Genomic DNA, 25315 nt, shown 5'->3' with positions numbered 1-25315 from the left:
GATCTCGACAGCTACCCCTGGTGTCTGCCATTTACGTCCGCCCCAAATATTCGCCCATAGTTCGTCAAGCCGTCCGTCCTTGACGCTGCCCCGAGTCCTCCTCGATATTGTTTTGTCAATGTTTCTTGTTTGGCTATTAAATTCATGATATTAGCTGAAGTGGTGGTGTTATAGATGGTAACTTATATCAAGGCCCGAAAGACCTTGATGGGCTGACGGAAGTGCAATGCCAGTCGCCCAACACGAGCAAAGCTCGCTACACCTCAGTCCGGGAACTGAAAGATGTGATGGATGATCTGGAAGAAGTATAATACCAGTCACACCGTCCAGAGCATCGTCCGAGGACAATGATGGAACAAAAGGTTGCGAAAGATTGAAGAACGGAGGCCGTAACGGCTACTCAATTAGGTATCCTGGATGGCGGCCAGGTGTCGACCCCCGCCTCCAAAGGAGGACGAAGATCACCACCAGGCACCCCATGAGAACCCTATGCACGAACTGGTCCGTTGGCTCCGAACCTTCGAGCCCAGCCGGCATGAGTTGCTGGGTAAACCAGGCGCTCTTGTTTCGAGAAATCATCGAAAGGGAGACGGCACGAGCCACCATGGTAACGATGGCGATAAGGATGGGGGATGACATGATTGGGAATCGCTTGTAGATCAGGCACGCTGTGAGATATCTAAAATTATGAAGAAAAAGAGGAGAAAGAGAAGGTTGTGCAGTGAGAAGGGGTTGAGAAGGACGCTCCTGACTCCTTCGAGGTCGGTCTTGAATTGCCTTCCCGTTTCATACATCCTGCGTGGTTCGGCCTTCCGAGAACCATTGCGCCTGCACGTCCTGAGAAGTAACGATTTCCTAGGAAACGGCGCCTTTGAGGAAGACCCTTTGTAGAATATGCGCAGCTGCGACCCAGTATAATGAGCGTGACTTCTTTGGAAGCTACAAGCATTCTCCCCCAGTTCACAGAGAAGCACCATGGACGCTCTACAATCTGTACAGGAAATGAGCGATCAGTGTATGTCCAGCAACACCTGTGACTTCATGATGTTGGCAGTGTCCAGGTTTGTTTTGCCTCGAAGTGCAGCTTCTGGGTTGGGTCTTTCCTTTCCTCAACTCCGTGCACAACCGAATGATTCCAGCGCCATGACCCCCGGACTGCTTGTAGTGGTCTTTAAGATACTTCGCCGCAGGCATCATCGGCTTCGGGTCTGAGCGAGCAAGATGCAACTCGTTGATCAGGATACTCTGGAAGTTCTGCGGCTGCGCAGGCTTATACACATGTTTTTCCAGGTGAGTCACGACAACTACCTTGTACAGTTGGGTTTCAAGACGTGGTGCAAACATGTCTACTGCGTCACAAATGTGTAGGGGCGAGTGAAGTCCTTTTCGGCATACGCCGTCCTCGCACATTTGCCTTTCAGAACAGGCAGGCTCCCTTCGAATCCCACTAAACCCACCTTCGACCATCCCCTTGGACCAAGGGCCGCCGGGAGTTGCCGTCTATCCCGCATCGTGCACGACTCGCTGACCGACGTGCCGCGTCAAGGACAATGCAGTCTGTTGAGGCCCGCAGTCTGTTTGGGGCCCCATCTCCATGGTCGTCCCATTCCGAGCACCCATGTACAAACCACCCCTGACCCCTGAGTTCTCTTGTTAGCGGGAGCACGGACACAAACATTCCCGACTGCCTGGCTTCAGCAACATGACCAGGTAAGGTAGGCAACTGCGCATGGTCGAGCCTCGTCACACATCAATCTGCTGTCTCGTGGCATAGGGACAATCTTTCAATCGGTGTCGAGACACGCAGTCAGGAAACAAGTCATGTGGGCAGATGGATGCTTAATTATTATAATCCCCCCTCGTGTCAAAAGCAAAATACAATGGTGATGGCGCTGAGATGCGACTCGGCCCTGTGCCCAACCATGTCACTCGCCGTCTCGCGTTCCCTGCTTCATCTACTATGCAAGTTCGCCGCAATCTCGTACACTTCGACAACACGACCGCCAGATGCATCCACCGATATCTTATGTTGCCTGATATCACCGTCCTTTTCGTCATGCGCCCCCGCATGCTTGACTGTGTCGGAGTGGGAGATGTCTCGAGGCGTTTCGTGTTCGTCAGCCTGTAGCGCTCCAGCTGAGTGCCACCCTTCCTTTTCCAGACTTGTATGTAGAATGGTAACGACAACCGCTGGCGGTCATCTAGCTGCTGCTGCTAGTGCCGTTGCCGTTTGTGGGTTGCAGAGGCACGCCGTCGAGGGGGCTAGGTGGGCCGACACGCTTCGTGCGCAGCGTCAGCGGGAAGGGGTACTCCTCAGGGTCTTCCTCCTCACTGGCAAAATTTTGGTCAGCATCATCGTTGGGGTGAAATTCGACAAGGGGAAGAGCAGAACTTACGGCAGCTTCCAAGCGACATAGTCCTCAGTGCTCAGGCCTTCGCGGCCCTCTTGCAGGCTGGCAAAGTCACCAGGCGTCATCATGCCAGAACGGTCACGAGGGGATCCAGGCACCGAGAAAGGTCGCGAGATCTTCTGCTCAACACCGAGGATCGTGTCCTCCTCCTCGTCACCCTGGAACGATCCAGGATAGGCCCGGCGCAGCGCCAGTTGGCGCGCCTTGACGTACTCCATGCCCATCCTCTTCCAGTCGAGCAGGTCGCTGAGACGCTCCGTGCGGTTACGTTGGTTGATACGCTGGCGACGGCTCTTCTGGCAAAAGTCGAACATGTGCGAGGTCAACGAGTTGACCGAGTCATCGACACCCTTCATCCGGCGGTCAACAATGTAGATACCGTAGTCGCTCGAGTTCTCGATGAGCTCCTCCATGTAGCAGCCAAAGCCAGACAGGTTCGTGGTAATGCTGGGAACGCCCATGACGGTGCACTCGGCCGGGGTGTAGCCCCAAGGCTCGTAGTAGGATGCGAAGATGCCCATGTGCGTGCCACGCACAAACTCGTCGTAGTCCATGGGCAGGACGGGGTTGGCAGAGTTGAGGAACTCTGGGTGGAAGACAACCTTGACTCGGTCAGAAGGGTGGTTGAAAAGCTGGACCCGACGGATCTGGTTCAGGATAGGATCTTCGCTATCGTTCAGCATGTTATGGGTGACGATGGGAGGCAGGCCGTGCCTCTTCATCGCGAAGAGGCGTCTCCGCAGGAGGACGCGGTCAGCACCGGTGATCAGCTCCTTCTCATCGGGGAGCGGGTCGCCGTCGTGCCACTTCAGAGAGCGCTCAAAGATGCGCTTGCCAATGCCACGCTCGATAATGTCAACAGTGTCCCGAAGCGACTTCATGACGGCCTGGCCCTTGAGAGCCTCGACAGTCAGCGATGTCGTCTGGGCAGGCATGATGATGAAGGCCACGACCGTCATCTTGCTGCCAGCGCTCTTGAGGCGGTGGTTGAGGCGTGCCAGCGACTCAACAAACATGTCGACACCCTTGTTCCTGAACTCGTAACGACCGGCCGTGAAGAAGTACAGCGTGTTCTCCGGGTCGAAATCGTAGTGGCCGTAGAAATGGCCTCGCACGAATTCGTGAATCTTCTCCTTCGCCTGCTGATGCAAGTTCTGGAACTCGTGAACAGCTGAGAACTTGGTGACGTTGAGGCCGTTGGGCAGAACGCCGTCGGGCTTGCGCTTGAGCAGGTGCTCGCTCTCGTACGCTGTAATGTGGGACACGGTCGTGAATACATCGCAGGCGTGGGCAGCAGCTCGCTCGATGCAGTACCTGTGGTAGATACCGCGCTTGCCAGCCTCGGCGTCCACATCGAACCACTGCAGGTTGTTGTAAAAGTCGACCGAGCCAGCACAGAGGTAACGACCGAGCAGCGTGGCGTGGGTGGTGAAGATGGTGGTCACATCAATGCGGCGCTTCTTGCACAAGGGCAATGCGACACCGGCCAGCCACTCGTGGAAGTGCGCAATGACGGCCTTCTTCTTCTCGTGGCAGACAAACTGAACAAACGATTAGCACAACAACGGGGGGTAGTTGATGACGCTTGCACCCACCTCTCCGAGGAACCATGCAACCAGGTATCCAAAAACGATGGCCTCATTCGTCTCGTCGTCATTGGGCGGGGAGGGAATGCTGGCGACGTTCCAGAGGTCCGTCTTCCACTCATCGAGGAACTTGTAAGCAGTCTTGGTGTCGAACAGGAGCACTCGGGGTGCGCCCTCAATCAGCCAGCGACCATAGAGAATGCCGATACCGCGCTCCTTCATGGAGTTGATCGTGGCAGCAAGCTCAGGAACGGTGGGCTCGAGCTCCTCCACTTCGACGGCGGCCTACGCTTGTCAGCAGCTGGAACAGAGAGCTCCTAGTCGAAGCACCATACCGATTGGTGGTTCAGCGGACCGATCAGGGTGTAGCGCTCGCCATACTCGGCTGTCGTGACGGGGGCCTTTGACTTGATCACAGAGTAGATGCCGCCAACTACGGGAAGAATGTCAGCAGCAGCTCGACAGCAAGGCTACTCGTACTGCTGGAGAGCTCGGAGACTCACCTCGGTGGGCAACTTCCGTTGCGATTTCGAAGAGGAGATGATCCTTCACCTCACGGGCGGAACGTTCGTCTTGCGACATGGCTACCTGTCTGCGCGCTGTGGTATGGGATGCTACAGAAATGGACGGACAGTCAGTTGCTGTGACACCGGGCAGCTGAGGCGCGACGGCATTTTGAATTGGTGTCATGGAGGGAGGCCAATGGACGGGGAGAGGCATTGGGGCGCGATGGCTAGGTGGAGGAGGAGGAGGAGGATTCAAGAGGGGAGCGTTCGGTTGTCTGATGGCATGTCAGGCCACGCCGAGCGACGTACCTGTGACGAGGTGGCTCAGGACGTTTCCTGAGAGCTAGAGCTACGTGAAGCTCCCGTGATGCTTCAGTAGCGGCCGTGGCGAGGGGAGGTAGCAGGTTCGAGTGCGATTGTAGGAGGACACAAACAAGGTGGGAAGAGGTGGAAAGCCAGCTGAGGAAGGCGGGTTGCGGGGGAGGGAGAGGGCAGGTTTTAGGGTGATGGGGACGATGTCCGCGGAGCAGCCAATGTCAGACAGAATCAGTCGGAGGGTAAGGTAAGGTGGTGAGAGAGAAGTGAGCGGAGGATCCGTCGGGAGCACCTGGTGCATGTAGCTGGACGAGAAGGTGTTGTGGCAGCAACGGCGTCAGGTAGCAAGTAGTAAGGTACCTAGGTAGTGAGCGACTGTGGTGGTGTGGTGCGAGTATGCCTGCCACCACAGTTACGTCGGTGCTGCTGCCCACCTCCATTGTCTGACTATCTGCTCCTGGCCGACCCAATTCTCTCGATCCTCCCGATCCAATGGCATCGACCCGGGGGGCCCTTGAAGGCCAAGGGGAGGGGGGGGGGGGGGGCAAGCTGTCCGGCTGCACTAAGCGTGGAACAATCATGGTGGGTATCCTACAGGGGTCGAGAGCCATTTCAGGCCGGGGCTTTTGGGCGCTGAGCAACTACATTCATGGCGGGAATCCACTCCAGCCGGCCGACTCTTGGTCGATACAAGTCTGGGCCTCCAGCTTGTCGAGCCTGTCGAGGTCGTCAAGCCTTTTTTTTTTCTCTCTCTCTCGCTGGGTCCGAGGGGCCCTCGTGTTGACCATCACTGCCCCAACGAGCTTCTTCATCGTCCTGTCGGGGCGAGATGCGTCTACATCCGCCACTTTGGGCGCAACCAACGCCGAATAATCCCGCGGCAACACCTCGTCGCATTGAGTGAAAGGGTTGAGGAACTGGCAATTCCCTCAATATTGGGATGAAAATCTTTTTCTTGCCCTTTTCCTTTCCCATGCGACGCCGAGAATAGCAGCGCCGGCGTCTCTTCCCGTGGCTCCTGCAATCTTGATTTTCCTTCGAGGGTGGGATTCCGGAGACACGGACATCGGGACATGGCGCAAAGAAAAAATCTCGATGGGAAATCTCCAGGCCTGCCTACCAACCTCCCTAGGTAGGTGCCCAGGCTTGCCAGGTAGCTGAACGGTCCCTACGAGCCGTGGAATGGGCAATCTCCAGGCCAGTGGGGGGCCCGCCAGCCTTCGCGCGGGAGGAGCTTCAGCACAGTCCACCCTCGCTTGGGTGCGTGCGAGTGTGCGCGAGGGTGCCCTGTGCTCCGCCATTCGCAGTGGGCTGCCTGGTTGCCCATTAGACAGTATGACGACAATGAATGCGGGGTTGGCTGAGCTAAAAACCTCCCAGCAACAGCGAACGTGACGAGGTTTGCAGCGAGCATTCGGACGGCTCCTGATGGCGACCAATCAAGCCTGTGTCACCAGACCACCAACCTGGGGGGGCACTCCGGGGTCTCCAACCTGCCCAACGCAAGAAGGGTCTCTGGTCCTACCTTACTGGTCGACGCCCCAAGGTTCGGACGGAGGCGAAGAAAGGAAGAAAAACACGTTTTGCTACACCAGAACGTGGCATGTCGACGTGACCAATGCGAAACCTTGCTGGCAGGGAGTTTTGTCTGGCGTGAGCTCGAGAAGGGTGCATCTGGAATGCCTTGCTGGCTTTTTCTTTCTTTTTCTTTTTTTCATGTCTTGGTCTTCTGACGGCCTCGCTCGTGCTGCGATCCGACAGTTTGGCAGGTAAGACTTTCAGTAGGGATGAATGCGCGGTGGTGGGATCATAAGGAATGCCTGAATCGCAGCTCAAGCCACGCCTCGCTCAGGCCGGCACTACATTCCGGGCCCCCCATGCTGCAATGACCAACTCCCATGACACCCTGATCACTTGAGGAAATACAAGACCATGCACGCATCCCAGATCGTAGAGAAAAGCTGCCATTGGAGTTGCCTATCGACGGAGACTGACAAGATTACTTCAACGGCCGACAAGTCCAACGACCTAGCTTACAGGGATTGCTCACGCATCTGCACGCACAACGTCATCTGTCGTGGACCCTGCCTGGCCTCGCAATTCCATTGGGGCGCCTCATTGGCTAGGGCAATGAATGCCTATCGAAATCACCAAATCGAGGCTGGGACGGTATAAGACATTGCCTACATCACAACCCAGCAATGGAGAGTCATCATCGTGTGTCTTAACAATAGGAAGAATGTAGATTTAAAAGATGAGTTGGCCATGAAATTAGTGGGCGTATACCATGGCAGCCGCATTTCAGGCTTTGAGTGAGGAGGTTTCACTTGGGAGCTTATTCACCATCGATCGTGTGGATGCTGTCGCGTGCAATCTGCACTTCTCGCTTTAGCTAATGTGACATCGACAATGATCATATGGAGCTATCCTCTCCCAGAACCTTCTATGCTGAAGGCGCTCTGCCTCATTCCTACTTGATTTTCTGAAGTTTTGGCTGTCCATATCGCTCGCAGGTCACCGTAAGGGAATGCAGGTGCGACGAGTTGCCAAGAGCTGCTGGCTAGCTGCAGAGTGACTCCAACATGACGGGCGTGTATTCGGAATTCCTGAGCGGCTCCCTGCCGCTGAACTATTCAAGGGTAATGAGTGTCGTCCCGGGCTGGCGAACACGGCTTTCGAAGCAAGGCTCTCCAGCACAATCAAATTTGAGAAGATTGTGGTTCCGACAGCTTATCCTCGGATGGCGACCCCCGGAAACGCCTATGTTCTACCCGCTCCACCACAATGCTTCCTCATAGACACCTATCCCCATCAACAGCAAGCTAGCTTTTCGGTCTAAGGAAAAGCAGTTGCACATAAATGTAGCCTTTCGCGGACGGTCCCGCAGATGATCCGTCGCTTGATGGTAAGGGTGATATGAGTCAGGGTGAGCGGACACAGCAACTTGTCAGACAGCGTGTGAGGCGTTTCTGAGGATTGGGTAATTCGCTCCACTGCAATAGCGTTGCACCGCAAAGAGCAAAGCAAAAGCCGGTTAGGCGCATACCTTTCCTATATACGATTTCCTCCGGTTGGACTACCCCTGAACAAGAATAGCTGCATAGACCATTGCTTGCGGAAGTCCCTCAGCCCCAGCGCTTGGATGGTCACATGACATTTCCAAGCCCCAGCGCCCAGTTCTAGTCCTGCTGATCAAGGTTTTCGTCAGTGGCCGTCCAGCAACTTCTTCTACATCAACAACCCCGATCCCGCCTGACGCTGACTACCAACACCCCTTGCGCCTCTGCCATCGGCATTTGCAATAACTCATTCATCGCGATGCTGAAAACACCTTCTTATTTGCGCTGGCGGCCTGTTGAGCTGTACTGACGGCAAGGTCCGAATTTACTGGCATGGCAAATGATCCAAACCACTCCAGTAACTCTTCCAGTTACAACTCCGACCATCGTATTATCCTTGGCCTACCCTATACTTGACAATACCAGATCGGTGGCGCAACATCAAAGCTTTACAATATCGCGGCGGTGACACAGTGCTTCGTGCAGCAGCCCCTCTCGATGACTTCACCGCCACTCCGCAACATCATCGCACATGGAGCTGTACGATATCGTCTGTCAAACTACCAAAACCTGACCTGCTTGAGAAAGCATCGTTTTGGGCGTCTTCCCCGATGCGCGACGTCGCGGCGCGTCTGTATTCGGGCGCTTGGGAGCGGAGGATAAACATGATCACGGAGGGGAGCACCCAGCAGTTGTGGGCGCTCGCGCTGACGAAATTCTGCGCCATGACAACGATGACAACGCTTGTCGTGCATGCTACTGGTTGAGCTTCTACTTCGATTCTGATCAACGTCGAATGTCAGGTTGGACCATCTGATATTGCCTCCAAACGATGGCCAGGTGCCTTTCGCTTGGTCCGCTTGCAGATTGAAATTCAGCGACGGTGCGGTCGAAAGTCCACCCAATCCATGCCCACACGATGTTCCCGATCGGAGACGCGGCCTAAGTCCCCGTCCGGTTACTGTGGATGTGTGCGAAGCAACGGGCACGCGTCGTTTCCAAACCCTGCAGTTTGCCTAGGTTGTCGGCATCATTACTGATACTGATTCTCAAAAAATGGGGATTGGGCAGGTGTAACACAACGACGCTGCCAAACCGAGTGTTTCGCCAGTCTCAGCACGATCGGGACCGGGTGGTGTTTTGGACCTGGACCGACTTCCGATGCAAAATGCATCTTGTCGAATCGACAGGCACTCAAGAGAGACTGGCTACAACTAAGTGTCTTGAGGTGGGTGCTCTCCTGCTTCGTTCTCGGCGTTGCTGCAGGTGCAGGGAGGTCGATGTTGATGAAGCACCCATGATCCTGCTACCTAGACCCCTGCAGATCGAAGCAGTCGTAAGAAGAGGGAGCAGACGGTGAGGAGCAATTCATAGGCTTGATCAGACACGGCATGGATGGAGCTGTGCATTTGGCAACCACATAGATAGACCTGAAGTGGCTGGGCACAATGGTCCCCCGAGGAGGACAGTTGGGATTCGCTGAACACCTGATGCGGTGGACAGCCTTGAAAGTGGTATGCGAGTGCACCGCATGCTCGCCAATCTGGCCTGGGAGAGAATTTCTCTTCAGTTGCCAGAAGTTGACAATATGCTGAATGCTCGGGACGGCTTCGTGTGCCTTATCCATTCCAGTTTGGAGGGAAAGTTCACGCCAGTCCCGTGACCAAGATGTTCTTGGTTCTCAGCCATCTTTTCTTTGCGTTACCTCGACTTCCACCCACAACACCTACCCTCCCCCTCTACCTCCTCACTGCCACATTGGACGCACGGACCTGTGCGAGCTGTCTCTCCACAGGCACACCGCGTTTATCTACCAAGCGCGCTTATCGCGTCTGGAGTCGGGAAAACACCGGATGAGGATCCTCTCAGAAAACTCGAACTCAGTTGGATTGCCGCGATGGAGCCTTCCTCTGGTCATCCTCGTCGTTCCCGACATGTTGCAATGAGAGACGACCGGAGACACGTCCAGGAGCGCAGAGATCGTGGCAGACCAGGTCAAGCCGCGGCAGGCTCTCGCAGATCTGCATCGCCTCCTCCTCGTCGGCCCCACGATAGCGACCGAAATCCTGATAGACGTCCACGAGACCCGCATCCCAAGCGCCCGTCTTCTGAGAGGCCGACTCCTTCCCCCTCCGACAAACAACGCGATCGCAGCAGAGACCGGGCTCGCCGCCACTCGCCATCATCCAGTCGTCGTGACGACCGCGAAGACAATCCCTACCACGCTTCACGGCCCCGAGACCTCATCGATACGCGCCGTGGGGGTAGAGACGAGCCGAGGGGCGACACTCGCCGACCACGCAGCCCGAGCCCTCGACGACGTCCCGACGGCCGTCGATTACCATCCCTGTCAGCGAAACGTACAAGAAGCCGGAGTCCTCTCGCTACGGCCCGAGACGGCAAACCAATTCATCGAGACGACATCCGTCGACAAGATTCAAAAGACCGGAGGGGAGATCTGTTACCACCCAGGGAGCCACGCAACGCCTCGACACCAGTCTCCCGACGTTCTCCATCGCCCTCCCGCGAAAATAATCGCCCCAGGGCTCAAAACAGCGCGCGGAACGGACGCCGCAGTCGTTCGCGGTCCCCGGCCCGAGGGGAGCCTCATCACGCATCTCGCGGTCACTCGCGGTCACGGCGGCGTTCCCGCTCGCCGGTAGATCGCCGTCAAAGGTCCCCAAGGGCACGATCACCCCCATCTCATCGACCCCCAAGGTCGCCCTCCTCGCCGCGGGCTGGTTCTAGGCACGGCTCGCACCACGAGTCCGACCACATTCGCCAAAATCGATCTCGTCGTGCATCACGATCCACTAGCAGGGGATCGGGACCCAGAGCAAGGAGAGGCGACGAAGGTCGATCTGGGCGACAGAGCTCGCCAGGCACAAGCGGGAAGGAAGACGATATGTCGGGACGTGGCAGCCACCGTGGGGGCTTCAATGCTCGCCACCAGGCACACAACGCTTTTGCTGGCAATCACGGGTACAGTGACCCCTATCAGTACTATCACCCTCCCCCTCACTTCCCTCCGAACCCCTACATCAACTCACCCAACATGTCTCCCTACGACATGGGCGGCTGGGGTGGCTCTCCCCATCAGTATGTCTCTTTTAGAAGCGGTTGCAGATTAATCAATGTACCGTAATGTTCGCTAACCTATTCAAATAGTCAGTATCCCCCTCAGTATGCCCAGGGACCTCAGGGCATGTATCCGCCGCAAAACGGGCCCCAAGGACAATATCCACCCTCGAACCCATATTCCCCTCCCCCATCTGCCCCAACAGGCCCGATGCAGCAATATGGCAGAGGCAACAGCTTCCGCGGAGGCGGTTCAGGCTTCCGAGGCAATCAATTCAGTGGTGCTCGTGGAGGCTACCGCGGGAATAATTTCAAGAGCGCGCAATGGAACGCTTCACAAACGACGATTGGAGGTCGAGGTTCGTCTGTGCAAGGCGACGATGCCAAGTCACAGAAGTCATCCAATTCCGCCGTCGCAAGCGTCAAGTCGGACAAGGACGATTTCGAAGAGCAACCAAATTCCTTCCGTCCGTCCAAAGACCTCCAGGTCGAAGACACGTCGCCCCCGGTGATTTCAGATGACAAGGAAATGGCCCCTCCCACGCGGCCTCCTCCGTCTGGTCCAGCAGCACAATCTCCGGCGTCATCGGTGTCGTCAAAGTTCAGTTTTGCATTTAAGGCATCTGCAAAACCCACTCCGGCGGTACCGAAACCAGAGATATCTCAGAAATTCAATGCTTTGCCTCCAAAGAAAGAGCCGACTCAGCAAACGGACGAGAGAGATCCTAATGACCGCGATCGGGAACGGGAACGGGAGCACAGAGCTCGAGAGGACCGGGAGCGAGACCGGGAGCGAGACCGAGAGCGTGACCGCGATCGCGAACGTGATCGCGAAAGAGACCGTCGTGATCGCGAGTACCGGGAACGCGATCGTCGCGAGAGGGACTACCGCGAACGAGACAATCGTGAGCGAGACATACCACGCGGCGCACCAACAGAGCCGGCATCGGCTAGAGGAAGGCAAGACGCAAGGCATCATCAACAACCACCACCTCCGGGTCCGAAGGCGGCACCACCGCCTCCCGCCCCCAAAACTCGGATTGTGAAGCAAAAGATGAAGCGTCTCAAGCCGCGGCTGAGCTTACCACCAGATCTCGTCAAGTCCGAATCAGTCTACTTTCGAAAGCCTGGCAACGAGTCGGTTGTTGGTTCTGGTACCTATGGCAAGGTGTTCAAAGGTCTACACTGCTACACCAAGGATCTGGTTGCACTGAAGAAGATTCGGATGGAGGGCGAAAAGGACGGGTTCCCTGTGACGGCTGTCCGCGAGATTAAACTTCTCCAGTCGCTTCGACACCCCAACGTTGTCGAGCTCAAGGAGGTCATGGTGGAGAAGAATGACTGTTTCATGGTCTTCGAGTATCTTTCTCACGACTTGACAGGCTTGCTCAATCATCCTTCCTTCAAGCTTGATGCTGCACAGAAGAAGCACCTTGCTAGGCAGGTTTTCGAAGGCCTCGACTATCTCCATGTTCGCGGCGTTTTGCACAGAGATCTCAAAGCTGCCAACATTCTGGTCAGCAGCGACGGAATCCTCAAGCTTGCCGACTTTGGTCTAGCACGCTTCTACGCCAAACGCCATCAGCTCGACTACACAAACCGTGTCATCACGATATGGTATCGGTCTCCTGAGCTTCTCTTGGGAGAAACGCGATACGGCCCAGCCTGCGACATGTGGAGCACGGCTTGCATCCTGATGGAAATCTTCACGCGCCACGCCACGTTTCCTGGCGACGGTGGCGAGATCAGTCAACTCGACAAGATTTACAATGTCATGGGAACCCCTAACAAGGCTGAATGGCCCGGTCTTATCGACATGCCCTGGTTCGAACTCTTGCGGCCAGGTTATCGGCGGGCCAGTTCTTTTGCCGCCAAGTACAGGGACAAGCTCACGCCCGCCGCCTACGACTTGATCTGGTCCATCTTCAAATATGACCCAGCCAAGCGCCCGAGCGCAGCCGAAGCTCTTCAGCATGCATACTTTACGACCGAGGAACCGCCTGCGCGTCAAGCCATCGAGTAAGTTTTTAAGATAACCACCAACGTCCGCAATGCTCATTCTAACACACTTGACAGGCTCGCAAACTTGGATGGTGACTGGCACGAGCTTGAGTCGAAAGCACTCCGCAAGGAAAATGAGCGGAAAGAGAGAGAGGCCCGGCACGCAGCACGCAGCAAAGACAGTCGAGACCACCGACAGAAGGAGAAAGATTGCAAGCGTGAGAATGAGACGCATGACCAGCGCGGTGATGCTAAACGACTGCATGTGGAGGGTAAACCGCCGCAGCCTGTGGATCACGCCTCTGCCGGTGCTGCGCACAAGGCCTAGCGGTCCAAGGCGTCAGAGAAGGCCAAGGGCATCTCGAAGCGCTGAGTGTGCTAGCGACTCGCACGGCGTGCACATCCACTCAGAGGAGACATGACGACGCTCAGTTCAACCCAGGCCATCTCTCCGACAGAGAGAAGGAGAGGAGTGGTTCACAGGTTCATTTTTCGAATCATGATTTTGGCGAAGTACTAATATTGCATGCACACGGCAAGGCGTTACGGATTGCAAGCTCGGCTGGTAGAGCTGGTAGAGGGAGGCGGACTTGAGGCAGCACTCTGTTGCATTTGCATTTTCGGAAGAGATGCACGCTCTAGGTTACTCTCGAGGATGAGCGTCTGGGGTGTGCCATGCACCGATATTCCTCCCGCGTCGAGGGGAGAAGATGGCCCGCGGACGCGCGACGGGACCATGCCATGGCGACTTGCGAAGGGGCGTCGGAAATGGCCGTGAGCTTGCGGGTGAAATGTTGATGTTCACCACGGCAAGGAGGCTTCACATTGTCTTGCCGACATGCTTATATACCTCTGTATATTGTGACAAAAGTCGAATCAGACATCATCAAGACCATGCTTCATCGAGCTGTGATGCGAGTGAATCAAGCTTGGCGAAGTGATTTGGGGCCTATCGTCTCTCTCCCTTCCGTCAAGCTCCTTCGGGCAAATTGACCAAGCGGACTAAAAATAATCTCTGAACAGCACTTGGGCCGTGGGCGTGGGCCTTGTGGTCGCCGCCAGACGATGCCGAGCGGTGGGTAAGGTGAGTGATTACCTAAACATCATCAAGCTCCATTGCACTAGTCCCTTTGTGTCTGAAACCACACGTCGCGACAACTCCTCGATCTGACCTTACACGTAGAGGGGAGCTGCCGCCGAACCCAATATTTCACACCACGCTGGCCCGACCCTGGGACTCGTGCAAGATTGTGGACAGGTAGAACTCGCGCCTTTCCCTCCCGTCTCAAACTTGTTGAGGAAAATCACTGCATCTAGTCCAACCGGCGGCAACCTTCCGCTGCCCCAACCCACCGCCCACCATGTTCAACTCTCTCAACCGCATCCAGAACACCTTTGGCTTCTTCACAACGGTCGCCTTCGTCGTTGCTTCCTTTATCGCCCTGTCCGATGTCGTCACCCCGCGCGCCCCCACCGCCGGCGTCATCAAGACCGACTCGCTCCAGGTCGTCAAGGGCCGCCCGCACTACTACAGCAGCAAGAAGGAGGAGTACGCCATCATCAAGTTCTCCCTAGAGGCTGACCTCTCCGACCTTTTCACCTGGAACACGTGCGTCACCCTCTGAACCCCTTACCCTGCCAGCGGTTTCCTGCGCCTTTCGAGGGCAGTGAGACTACAAAGAACAAGAAGAACGAGGGGAGGAGAAGGAAAGAAGGAGAAAGCTAACAAGTGGCCACAGCAAGCAAGTCTTCGTCTACGTGACGGCAGAATGGCCCTCGGCGACGGGCGGCGCCAACGCCACGAACGAGGCCGTCATCTGGGACCAGATCATCACGTCACCGAGCGCCGACCACCTCGCCAACCTCGGCCCCGTCTCCATGCGCAAGCTCCGCGCCAGCGCCGCCGGCAAGAGCATCGACCCCGGCCGCGGCAGGCTCAAGCTCAAGAACCAGAAGCCCAAGTACCAGATCACGCACCCCTCGGGCAAGCTCGCCGAGGCCGACAACGTCCAGCTGCGGCTGCACTACAACGTCCAGCCCTGGGTCGGCCTGCTGACGTGGAACCAGGACGCCGACCTCGGCGTCTGGAAGGCCCTGCGCGGGGGCACGAGCAAGTTCTTCAGGCTGCCGGCCATCAAGGCGAAGACCAAGGCGAAATAGACTGTTGCGTAGCGTATCCTTGACAAGAACAGTAGTGCATTATTGAAGCTTTTCCACACATGACGTACATACGAACAGGCCGTCCCAGTGATGTACTTTCTTTAAAAAAAAAAAACCGAATTCATTTGCTCCGCCTCCTCTCGCCGGCTAGCTCATTGTATCGCCACATCGTCATACCGCTTAGCGCCGTATATATGCTACGAATGGAATCACTTTCCTTCTGACACATTCGTCGACACGTTTCTGCTGCCTCCTCAACCTCCGAACGCCAAGCCCGAAAGCCGTGCAGAATATACCACCCAGAGAACCGAGCCAACATGGAAGAAATCAACAGCAGCCTCCCATCAGCAGCTTCGCAGGTCTATTCGCAGCCCTCCAGACTGCTAGTTCTGAGAGGGGGCAGGGGGGGTCGCTCCACCACGAGCACCGCCACGAGCGCCTCCTCGACCGCGTCCGCCACGTCCGCGGCCCCTTCCACGCGCATCAAGAGACGCAGGAGGAGGCACATTGCCGTACATCTGCTGCTGCGGCTGAGGCGAGGACTGTGGCGCAGGTCTGCCATTGGCGACAGGTCCGCCGCGTCCCCGACCGCGGCCGCGGCCACGAGAAGCCTGGCCATCTCCTCCCTGGTTGCCGTTGGGATGAGGCCGATAGACCAATGTGCTGTGGAGCAAGTTGGGAACATTGCCGCCCCCGCTGCCATTTGCTCCGTTTTGACCCCTGCCGCCACCCCGGGACTGGCCATGAGACTGCCCGTTCATCGCACCGCGATAGCTCCCCCTGAGAGGCGCCGGCGCTGACGCGTCCCTGTACTGTGGAGTGCCGTTAGGGTTGTAAGAGCCCGTCGTCAGCGATGTGGTCGCAGGCGCAGGGCGTCGCTGAGTGGCGGCCTTGGAGCCCGAAATGACCTGTTTGTGCGTTGTGTTGAGAACGGATGAAGATGCCACCGTCATGCCCCGGAAGGGAGGAGCGCGTTCACCCAGTGTCGTACCGCTCATGAAGGTCACGTCCCAAACGACATCAAGCAGAACAGCAGTGGCAGTGCGTCCAATGCCAACCACGGTACCGCGGCTTGCAATGGGAACCTTGCCGGTTGCGGCAACATATGTGACACGGTCGCCAAGGTTGAACTTCTGGTTGCCCATGAGCAGTTCGGCATCCGTAGGCTTCAGAAGCGCCGACCGCGGAACGTTGTTGAGCTTCTTAGTCGTGGTGTTCTGCGAGATCTGGAAAGCTTGCTCGCCGGCCTCAGCCAATTTCATAACTGTCACAGAGTCAAGCTGTTCGGCATCAAGAGGAACCCTTTCAAACTTGCTTGTCTCTGCCGCCTTGAGCCATTGACCAATCTCCTTGACGCGCTTAGCAGCCACGGCCGAGTCGGGCCAGATATCAGTGTCGCTGATGTCGCTCTGCTGAGCCTTGGCCTGGATGGCAACGAAGAAGTCTGGGAACGCTGCGACGTACTTGGCAAGAAGCTCGATCGCGGCGTTGCTGAACTCCCAACCAGACTGGTTCTTTTGAGAGTATCCAAGGACTTTCTGCTTCTTAGCGTCGAACTTGAGGTTGAGACCAAGGTTGACCCTAAGGCCGCCCACCGTGTTGACTTGGTACGAAGACAGAATCTTGCTAAGGATCAAAGGATGGAGTCCCAGCATCTTGGCCACAGCATAGGAGGGTGTGAAGCGGTTCTGACGGTTGACCTCCTGGATGATAGGCTTTGCGTATTCAGGCTCCTTCGCCTGAAGCACCGAAACCACAATCTCCGCCTTGTTGTTCGCGTGACCGAGCACTTCCAGGGGGCGGCCGTAGTGGAATTCTCCCAAGAAGAACGCACGCGTACCCGCGGGGTACTCTTCTTCGATGGGGACTGACGCCCTCTCGATGAAGCGCTCATCCTGACTGATGACCTCGTCGACAATAGTCTGTGATGCATAGACGCTCCTCATGCTTGGGTTCTCTGCGTACTCCTTGATGAGTGCGCCTTCCTCCGTCTTGATGAGACCCTTGAGCATGTGCACATGCACCAGCGATTCAACCTCACCAATGGTGAATCCCAACCGCTTGGCATGCCAGTTCTCGATGTACTGAGCTTCTCTCGAGAAGGCTTCAATCTCCCGGGGACCATGGTTCTTCTGGACAACAGTCGTACCCGTGTGGTCGAGTTCGTAGTCAAATAGCTCATCCACAACACGGACAATCTTTGCTTCCTGGAGGAAAGGATACCCGACGAAGCACTTCTGACCCAGCTTCTTCTTGGCCACCTCAGCCTTTGTCGTGATCTCCGACTCGCTGAGAGTGACGATCATGCTAGGGTTACGGCTGTCCTGTTGGAAAACGTTGACCCCGTATCCCTCCATGAGTTGGCCGGTGTAGGGAAGCGTATGAATGGAAGGGAAACCAGCCAGAGCCTCGGCACTGATCTTGACACCGTCCATCAGGCCAGAACGATACTGCAGGCCTTCGGTGCTTGGCAGCTCAAAAATGTTCTCGACACACCGGCACTGAGGAATGTCTGGAAAGACGCCAACCATGGAGGACGGGTAGGTGAAGTTGACCTCAGGGTTGTAAGTGAACTTCAGAGAAACACCGAATTGGTTTCGTGACTTTTCGTCGTCACTCAACTTCTCGTTGACCGGGCCCATTGCGTCAAGAAGTCGCTTCTCATCGATGAAGGGGATTTTGACAACTGCCTCCCATTCCATCTTCTTGCCGTTCATGTCAAGTTCGAAGTCTCGCGGATAAAAGTCAACGATGGGCGACTTGGGGTTCGTCATGAGATCCCAGTACACGGTGGGGACGATCGATTTACTTCGGTCAGGGAGGACACCCATAAGCTGTTCGTACGGACGGAAAGGTTGGCCAAGCTTGAAGTTCAGATCAGCACCCAGACCCTTGATGACGTCTAGATTATGTTAGCGGCAAGCCCACATCATTCGACAGTGAAACTAACCTGATGTCAAGGGAGAGTAGTGGTAGGCATAGAACCAAGGCCATGAGGCAATTCCTCTGTAGTAGTAGTACAACACCCACTGCAGGCCCTGCACATAGTTCTCGCAGAGAGCAGTGAGCTCCTTGTCGTAGTTATCCGGCGACCAATCCTCAAACTTCTGCAGGTAGTACTTGGTCTTCCAGCCTTGGTACTTCTGCTTGTAAAGGTCCGCATAGTGCTGCTTGGCGTCATCTGCAGTGATGTCAACTACAGTTGCCTTGTCGTAATTCTTCATGACACGGAACAAGGCCAGGGTGCCCTCCTCCTCCTCGTCGTTGTTATCCTCGCTTTGAGGAGACGTGAGAATCAGATGGCGGTGGCCATCGTCGTCTTCCTTGGTGCTCCAGTCCACGTGGACAGCGTCGGCAAGATCCTGCACAAACTTGCGGTCGGCAGCGTTGAGCTCTGTGCCTAGATCGAGGGGTTCAGGGGTAGGTTTGGTGAGGTACGGCTTGATGTTGTTCTTCCAAAGGTCCTTCTGCGCGGAGGTCATGACGACACCCTTGCCTCTCTGCTTGGACTGCACAGCATTCTTCTGCTGCTGCTCGCTGATTTGCTTCGATTGAAACCATCGCTCATCAGAGACGTCGTGTTCGAACTGGTCGGTCTCATCCTTGGCTAGCTCAGTCAACAGGCGCTGCAGGCGTTGGAGGTTGATGACGCCGCCTTCGTTGATGTATCCATCACACTCGGGCAGGATGCTCTTATATATCCTAAACATAGATGCAAGCGCGCCCTCGTTGATATGAAGGCGGGGGAGATGGGGAAGGAAATCGTTGCCAATGAAGAAACCCATGAGGATGAAGTCGTCGATGACCCGCTCAAGATCATATGGAAAGTTCAAAATCCCATCTTGCTTGAGCTCCTGGAACTCTAGATCCAGGTACTCACGGACGATACAGAGATGCAGAAGATAAAAGTTCTGATGCTCCAGCTCCTTCGATTTGGTCTTGGACGCACGACCGAAGGTGACCTCTTCACGAAGAAGGCAGAAGTGGGGGTCGTGACTGAGCAGACCAAGCATGATAAGGTCAGCATCCAGGCCGTAGAGACAGTGTCGGACGTTCGTATCGTAATCAGGCTGAGCCTTGGCGTTCCTGATGTACTCCATGATTTTGTGCTCGCCCTCGCCGGGAACCTCGTGCCCAGAGAGAACAATTTCGCACTCCTGCCAATCAGCATCCTCAGTCACCTTTTTGTTGACAAAGTACTTCAGTTGACGGGAGAGCTTGGCCATAAACTCAGTGCCTGGGGATTGTTAGTTCGTGGTCTGGACTTGGGGTTGTGTTGGGCGCAACACGGACCTGGGGTGATGCAATTGCTGTCGAAAGGAGCCTCCTTGGGCATTTCCACACCATCTTTGATGGCCTTCTCTCTCGCGTTCTCGGCATCAAGAGCCGTCCGGAATCGACGAGATCGCTGCTGGTTCATCTTGGCGCGCGGGGCGACACCGTCGATGGCCATGTAGAAAAGCTTCTTCGGCTTGATCTTGCCGAAAAGATGCTCAATGTAGTTGAAGATGCGGATGAACATCTCCTCCTCACTCAGACGGAATGTCGCATCCTCTCCGGCATCCTTATGCGTACAATTGTGAATGATTCCATTCATGTCCAGCTGTCCACCAACATCAGTCTCGGAAGTCATGGCGATGCGGGGCACGTCGGGAGACGAACATAGAGGGCGTCGAATTCGGGGATGCGATTCTCGGCAATGACCTGCGAGATGGCAGGATAGCGCTCAGAGAGCCACCTGAAGAACTTGGGGACACTGCAGATAAATGGTCAGCTCGAGTGACATTTGCGATGCATCGGCGTGGTGGCGCGGCAGCGTACCCCATGGTGAATGTAGACCGAGGAAAGAGCTGGAAGCTGTGCTAGATGCTACACGGAAGCGCGATGACTCTGCGAAATTGCAGAAGAGGAAAAAAGTCGGGTTGACAGCCTGGCGCAGCTTTGGAAGTGATTTGGATGCTGGCGCAAAACCGAAATCGTTGTGTCTGCGACGGTTGGAGGGAAAGGAAATTTGAACGTAAGAAGTCAATACAGCCGTGAGTAAGATACAACACAAAAGAAACTCTAGGCTTCTTCCGATGAACAGGGAACTCGACCGTCGAGTTGTGTTCTCGTCTGATGATAAGTTGCGCGGTACGTGAGGGGCGAGTATGTAGGATGCAGGACAGGTCGGGAGCTTCAGGCGCCAGGAGGGTACCTGCTGCTTGCGGCGAGGTCCAGGGAGTCACCGGTGTCATGAGTTGCTGGGGGAGGGGCAAATTCGGTGGGTCCAGGGCGAAGCTGCCGCTCCAAGCGCGCGTGATGGAACAAGTGCGGCTGATTGTGCGCCAGATAAGCTTTCTGATAAGGCTCATCTCAAATAGCTGCCCTTAAACACTTTACGCGATTCGCGTCGCGTCTTCCTCCACTCTGACAATTGCGGCACGGCTGTGAGAGGTCTTTCCACCTGGCAACGAACCTCCTCCCACTTCATCCAACTCATCCCACATACTCGACCCCTCCGCACTATTACACCGATCGCGTTGGAATCTACCGAGCTCTATTCATCCTGCGATCACAATCTCACCAGATTTACACAAAAAGATGGCACCCGCGCAGGTGGTCGACGATGTTGACGGTGAGCGGAACACACTACAAGAGTACTTGCGGACTTGGGAAAACAGGATCGCTAACTTACAGTAGTCGACATGCATCAGGAGGATGATGAGAATATGGAGCAGCGCCTCATCAACGAGGGTAGGCAGCCCTCTCGTCACTGCGCGTTTTGGCCTCCAACTAACCATGGTATGCACATAGAGTACAAGACCTGGAAGAAGAACAGCCCCTTCCTCTATGATATGATTCTCAGGTACGAATACAAGCTGCAGAGCTATCGCAATGACTGACACTTGGCAGTACTGCTCTCGAGTGGCCAACCCTAACGACTCAGTGGTTTCCCGACGTGAAGGAGCCAGAGGGCAAGAACTACCGTGTTCACCGATTGCTTCTTGGTACTCACACTTCTGAGGGCATGCCAAACCACCTGCAAATCGCCGAAGTTGAAGTCCCCAAATCCATCGAGCCGAGCACCGACGACCTCGACGAAGAGCGGGGGGAGATTGGTGGCTATGGAAAGTTTGGCGGTTTGGCGCCCATTCGTTTCAACATTGTGCAAAAGATCGACCACCCTGGCGAGGTGAACAAGGCGCGATACCAACCTCAAAATCCAGATCTCATTGCCACACTCTGTGTTGACGGCAAGATCCTCGTTTTTGACCGCACGAAGCACAGCATGACGGCTGATGGAAAGGTCAGCCCTGAGGTCGAGCTCGTGGGTCACAAGCAGGAGGGATACGGCCTTAGCTGGAATCCACATGAGGCTGGCTGCTTGGCTTCTGGTAGCGAGGACACTACCGTCTGCCTCTGGTAAGGTTTCCGCTCGCATTCCAAATACAAACGACCCAGCTGACGAGATCAGGGACATCAAGACGCTGCAGGAGGGTGGCCGCACTCTGAAGCCGGCTCGCAAGTATACTCACCACACTCAGATCGTCAATGACGTGCAGTATCACCCGGTCTCGAAGTCGCTCATCGGTACCGTCTCGGACGATCTGACGATGCAGATCATCGACGTGCGTTCGCCGGAGACCAACATTGCGTCCTTGTCCGCCAAGCGCGGCCATTCGGATGCTATCAACGCGCTTGCATTTAACCCGGCTTCGGAGGTCTTGGTGGCCACTGCATCCGCCGACAAGACTCTGGGCGTCTGGGATCTGAGGAATGTCAAGGAAAAAATCCACACTCTCGAGGGTCACAATGACGCCGTCACCTCGCTGTCATGGCATCCCCATGAGGCTGGCATCCTGGGCAGCGGCAGTTACGATCGAAGAATCATCTTCTGGGATCTTTCACGGGTTGGCGACGAGCAGCTGCCGGACGACCAGGAAGACGGTCCACCGGAGCTTCTCTTCATGCATGGAGGCCACACAAACCACCTCGCAGATTTCGCGTGGAACCCGAACGACCCGTGGCTCGTCTGCAGCGCTGCCGAGGACAACCTGCTGCAGATCTGGAGGGTGGCAGACTCGATCGTCGGCCGCGACGACGGTGACATGAGCCTCGACGAAATTGACCGTTAGCAAAGGCATCGCAGACTCAAGCAAACCAATCATACTGTGGACCTTTTGCGAGAGTCTCTGCAGGTTTTGCAGGTCAAGCGAAAGGAGCATTGATCGTGCTGGCCGTTGGTAGGAGTCGATTTACGGCGTTTCGGTAGGGATCAACAAGCGGAGGGTTCAAGAAACTTGGTTTCTGCCAGGTCATGAACGGACTCACAAGACAGCCGTAACCTCGGGAGCTGAAGATTTTCTTTGAATCATTGCCTTTGAGAGGACACCACACCCACTGTGTCCACGTGCGAATAGCAGAATTCTCTTCATCGTTGACCAATGGTTCAGAGAGCGAAGTAGCATCGTAATGTGAATGAAAACAGATACGATGGTACCCTGCTAGCCAGCGAGATATGTGGGCAACTGTAGCCAACTGCCTCTTTCTACTTTGAAGTATTCCTCTCGATCCCGCCGTGACCAAACCTTTCCTTGCCGTAATTTTTCAGACATGGGGTAATAGAGGTAGGTAAATCTCTGCTTCCAACAAACACAAAACTGCTACTGAAAACTATGCTCCGGCCAGCAGTCTGAAGAGGTGGTCTGCCAACTTCAACCAGGCAGTACAAATGCTCGAGCATAAGTCCATCGACTGATACGGATGCAGAGCTTAGGGTTGGCAGACAAGGGCAATTGCTGCTCCTTCCTCCCCAGAGGTGTCTGCCTGCCTACTACCCCATTCACCACTCCAGCCTAAGGTACCTACCTATCTGCAATACTTTCTCCTGGAATCACCACTAGATTTCCCATCCCAACCATCATCGTTCTTTCAAATGAGAATAGGTCCCCCGAGCACAACTGTGCAACCTGAAAGCTGATCACAACTAAACGGCTCATCACTGTCAACGATTGCCATCTCACCACCAATACGATTCATCATCGCACCTCACGCTTGACACTAACCCGGCAGCACAGCAATGGATGTGGCACCATTTGAAGGGGTGCCTCTTGCACCCAAGGGCGCGACCCTTGCCGACTTTGACGCCTACATTGCCGAGACCAGAGCCCTCCTCGAGACCCAATATCCGCGGCAGACCATTACCAACGAGATGCTCGTTGTTGCCATACAGACTCGAGCCCGCGCCGAGCTTGACGCCATGGAGGCTGCAGATGCGGATCATGACCCAGCTACAGACGAAGATCTCGAGATGGAAGGTGTCATCCCTGACAACGACATCATCAACGACTCTCTCGCCTACGGCCCTGAGTCTCAGCCTTGGCGTGACGCCGCAGAGGTCGAGTACCACACTCGAGAGCACGCGAAACGTGTGTGCCGCAGTGACCCCTTTTCCTCCATCCGGCGCAGCATGGGAGGCATGCGCGTTCGCTTCAGCCTCATCGAGTCCCTTTGCCAGCACGTCGAGCTTGCTGTCGAGCTTGGTGGTCACCTCGCGCCAAGGGACGTCCTGTCCCTCTTCTCCGTCAGCCGCACCTTCCACAGTGCCATCAGTGCCGTCATGACCTCGACTCTCCGCATGTGGGTACGTCGGCACGCTGCCGAGAGCGGTGACATCTTCTCTTTTCGGCTCTACCGCCACCTCTGCGTCCGAGACCCCGCCGGCCGCACCAACGCCTTCGGCTCCAAGCAGTTCGATCCTTTCGACGCCGTCATGGCCCAAGTCCGCCATGTGCCCTCTTTGAAGTGGTACCAGATGGAAGTGCTCCGCGAGCGTTGCGTCAACGATATTGTCGACGCCCTCGAACAAGGGGGCCAGCAGCTGCCCATTGGTACCGAGCGCAGTCTCAAGAAGATGTGGCTTCTCATGGACGTCGCCACGACAAAAGGCCGCACCACCATGATCGGGAACGAAGCTCTCTGGACCCACGCTGACCTCCACAATATTCAGTTCTTTCTCACCAAGCTTGGCATGCACTTTCGAGATCCCGTCTGGGCCGACCCCTTCATGAACACCCTTGTCAAACTCCTCTTGGGTCAGCGCACCCTTTACAAGCTCTGGCTCATACTCACACGCCGCGGCCTCACGGAGCTGCGAGACATTGTCAAGCTCAAAGTTTGCTACGACTACCTGCCCGTCCACGAACAGTACCGGCGCGCTCTCTTCGGGGAGAAGGTCTTTGGCGTCCCTGCACACGAGGTTGGCGTCCTGCATCTCGAGGCCTGGGGTCGCGGCACAGGCCATCTTCAACGCCCGGATGAGCTCATCCGCACCGAGGCCGCCCGCCGCGGCCTCGACATTGACCGTCACATTATCTACATGATCCTCTGGGGCCAGAAGAGCATACCTGAGGATGGTTTCCTGGACGAGGACGAGCTCCCGGACGCGGACATCATGGAAACCACCACGTGGGGCCGAGCTCTCCCAGCTCCAGCGCGCCGACCTCCTCAAGGAGAACCTGGACACCTTCCGCTCCGAGCGACAGTACCTTTTTGCGCGCCAGGCACGCCTCAGCCGTATCGCCCGCATCAACGCCGCTGTGCAGGCCGACATGGTCGGCGGCGGCGGATCTGCAAGCAGCGCACCAACCATCAACCCCGACGACGGCATCGATTTCTCCGCCCTGCCCACGGAAGACGACCCCAGTACATGGACACGCACCGTCGTCAGCCCCGAGCCGGGAAGCGGCGCCTTGCGCGGATCCGAGCCGACCCTGACCGAGGCCATGAGGGACGCCATGCGACGTACCGACCGCGTTGATGGCGCGCAGTCCGACGACGACGTGCGGCTGTACATTTATGGCGTCCTGTTCGGCTCAGGCCTCGCCGACGAGGACCAAGAAATCAGGGCTGACAAGGCGTGGGTCGACTGGGAGAGCGAGGACTCGGACCCGCAGTGGCTCGAGTACGTCGACGAGATCAACGCCCCTGACGACGAGAGTTTTGAGCAATTTGATGATCTCGAGCTCTATGAGCGGCAGGAGGAAGGTCATGGTGAAGATGAAGACGACAGCACGGCTCCCGCCCTACATCCGGAGTTGACGGACGATGGAGACGTTGACTGGAATCTGTACGACGATCTGAGCAATTCAAATACCCCGCCCGAAATGTGATGAGAACGCAGCAAGCACATCGTTGGATGTTTCTTGAGAGACATC

At 56.0% G+C, this 25315-nt stretch overlaps 8 protein-coding genes across 8 annotated transcripts; 5 read left to right on the top strand and 3 right to left on the bottom strand.

Annotated features, from left to right (window-relative positions):
• Positions 1-2201: 2201 nt before the first annotated feature.
• On the bottom strand, positions 2202-4863 carry VDAG_01389 (glycogen synthase; the record flags this gene model as incomplete). The annotated part of the gene is made up of 6 exons (XM_009650275.1): positions 4813-4863; positions 4501-4611; positions 4333-4430; positions 4007-4282; positions 2397-3952; positions 2202-2331 (listed from the first exon to the last, which is right to left on the bottom strand). Exons 2-6 carry the CDS (start codon positions 4577-4579, stop codon positions 2202-2204), a joined length of 2139 nt encoding a protein of 712 aa, XP_009648570.1. The 5' UTR covers positions 4580-4611; positions 4813-4863.
• Positions 4864-6797: 1934 nt separating this feature from the next.
• On the top strand, positions 6798-7264 carry VDAG_01388 (uncharacterized protein). Its single transcript, XM_009650274.1, has one exon. The coding sequence runs from the start codon at positions 7106-7108 to the stop codon at positions 7208-7210; it is 105 nt and encodes a 34-aa protein (XP_009648569.1). The 5' UTR covers positions 6798-7105; the 3' UTR covers positions 7211-7264.
• A 2493-nt stretch (positions 7265-9757) lies between these two features.
• VDAG_01387 (uncharacterized protein) lies at positions 9758-10060 on the bottom strand (the record flags this gene model as incomplete). The annotated part of the gene is made up of 1 exon (XM_009650273.1): positions 9758-10060. One exon carries the CDS (start codon positions 10058-10060, stop codon positions 9758-9760), a length of 303 nt encoding a protein of 100 aa, XP_009648568.1.
• A 722-nt stretch (positions 10061-10782) lies between these two features.
• Positions 10783-13284, top strand: VDAG_01386 (CTD kinase subunit alpha; the record flags this gene model as incomplete). The annotated part of the gene is made up of 3 exons (XM_009650272.1): positions 10783-10976; positions 11046-12974; positions 13032-13284. 3 exons carry the CDS (start codon positions 10783-10785, stop codon positions 13282-13284), a joined length of 2376 nt encoding a protein of 791 aa, XP_009648567.1.
• A 1033-nt stretch (positions 13285-14317) lies between these two features.
• VDAG_01385 (uncharacterized protein) lies at positions 14318-15116 on the top strand (the record flags this gene model as incomplete). Its single annotated transcript, XM_009650271.1, has 2 exons — positions 14318-14565; positions 14696-15116. 2 exons carry the CDS (start codon positions 14318-14320, stop codon positions 15114-15116), a joined length of 669 nt encoding a protein of 222 aa, XP_009648566.1.
• A 383-nt stretch (positions 15117-15499) lies between these two features.
• On the bottom strand, positions 15500-20002 carry VDAG_01384 (5'-3' exoribonuclease; the record flags this gene model as incomplete). The annotated part of the gene is made up of 5 exons (XM_009650270.1): positions 19938-20002; positions 19779-19872; positions 19410-19719; positions 18067-19353; positions 15500-18018 (listed from the first exon to the last, which is right to left on the bottom strand). Exons 1-5 carry the CDS (start codon positions 19940-19942, stop codon positions 15500-15502), a joined length of 4215 nt encoding a protein of 1404 aa, XP_009648565.1. The 5' UTR covers positions 19943-20002.
• A 532-nt stretch (positions 20003-20534) lies between these two features.
• Positions 20535-22234, top strand: VDAG_01383 (histone acetyltransferase type B subunit 2; the record flags this gene model as incomplete). The annotated part of the gene is made up of 5 exons (XM_009650269.1): positions 20535-20733; positions 20799-20852; positions 20913-20964; positions 21012-21521; positions 21574-22234. The coding sequence occupies exons 1-5, from the start codon at positions 20700-20702 to the stop codon at positions 22232-22234; spliced, it is 1311 nt and encodes a 436-aa protein (XP_009648564.1). The 5' UTR covers positions 20535-20699.
• A 944-nt stretch (positions 22235-23178) lies between these two features.
• Positions 23179-25270, top strand: VDAG_01382 (uncharacterized protein; the record flags this gene model as incomplete). Its single annotated transcript, XM_009650268.1, has 2 exons — positions 23179-24803; positions 24889-25270. 2 exons carry the CDS (start codon positions 23179-23181, stop codon positions 25268-25270), a joined length of 2007 nt encoding a protein of 668 aa, XP_009648563.1.
• Between the last annotated feature and the right edge of the window lie 45 nt (positions 25271-25315).

The sequence above is a fragment of the Verticillium dahliae genome, genomic scaffold (genome assembly GCF_000150675.1).
Source record: "Verticillium dahliae VdLs.17 supercont1.2 genomic scaffold, whole genome shotgun sequence".
NCBI lineage: Eukaryota > Fungi > Ascomycota > Sordariomycetes > Glomerellales > Plectosphaerellaceae > Verticillium > Verticillium dahliae.
Note: the sequence above shows the minus strand (reverse complement) of the source record. Positions and strands in the feature narration are given on the sequence as shown.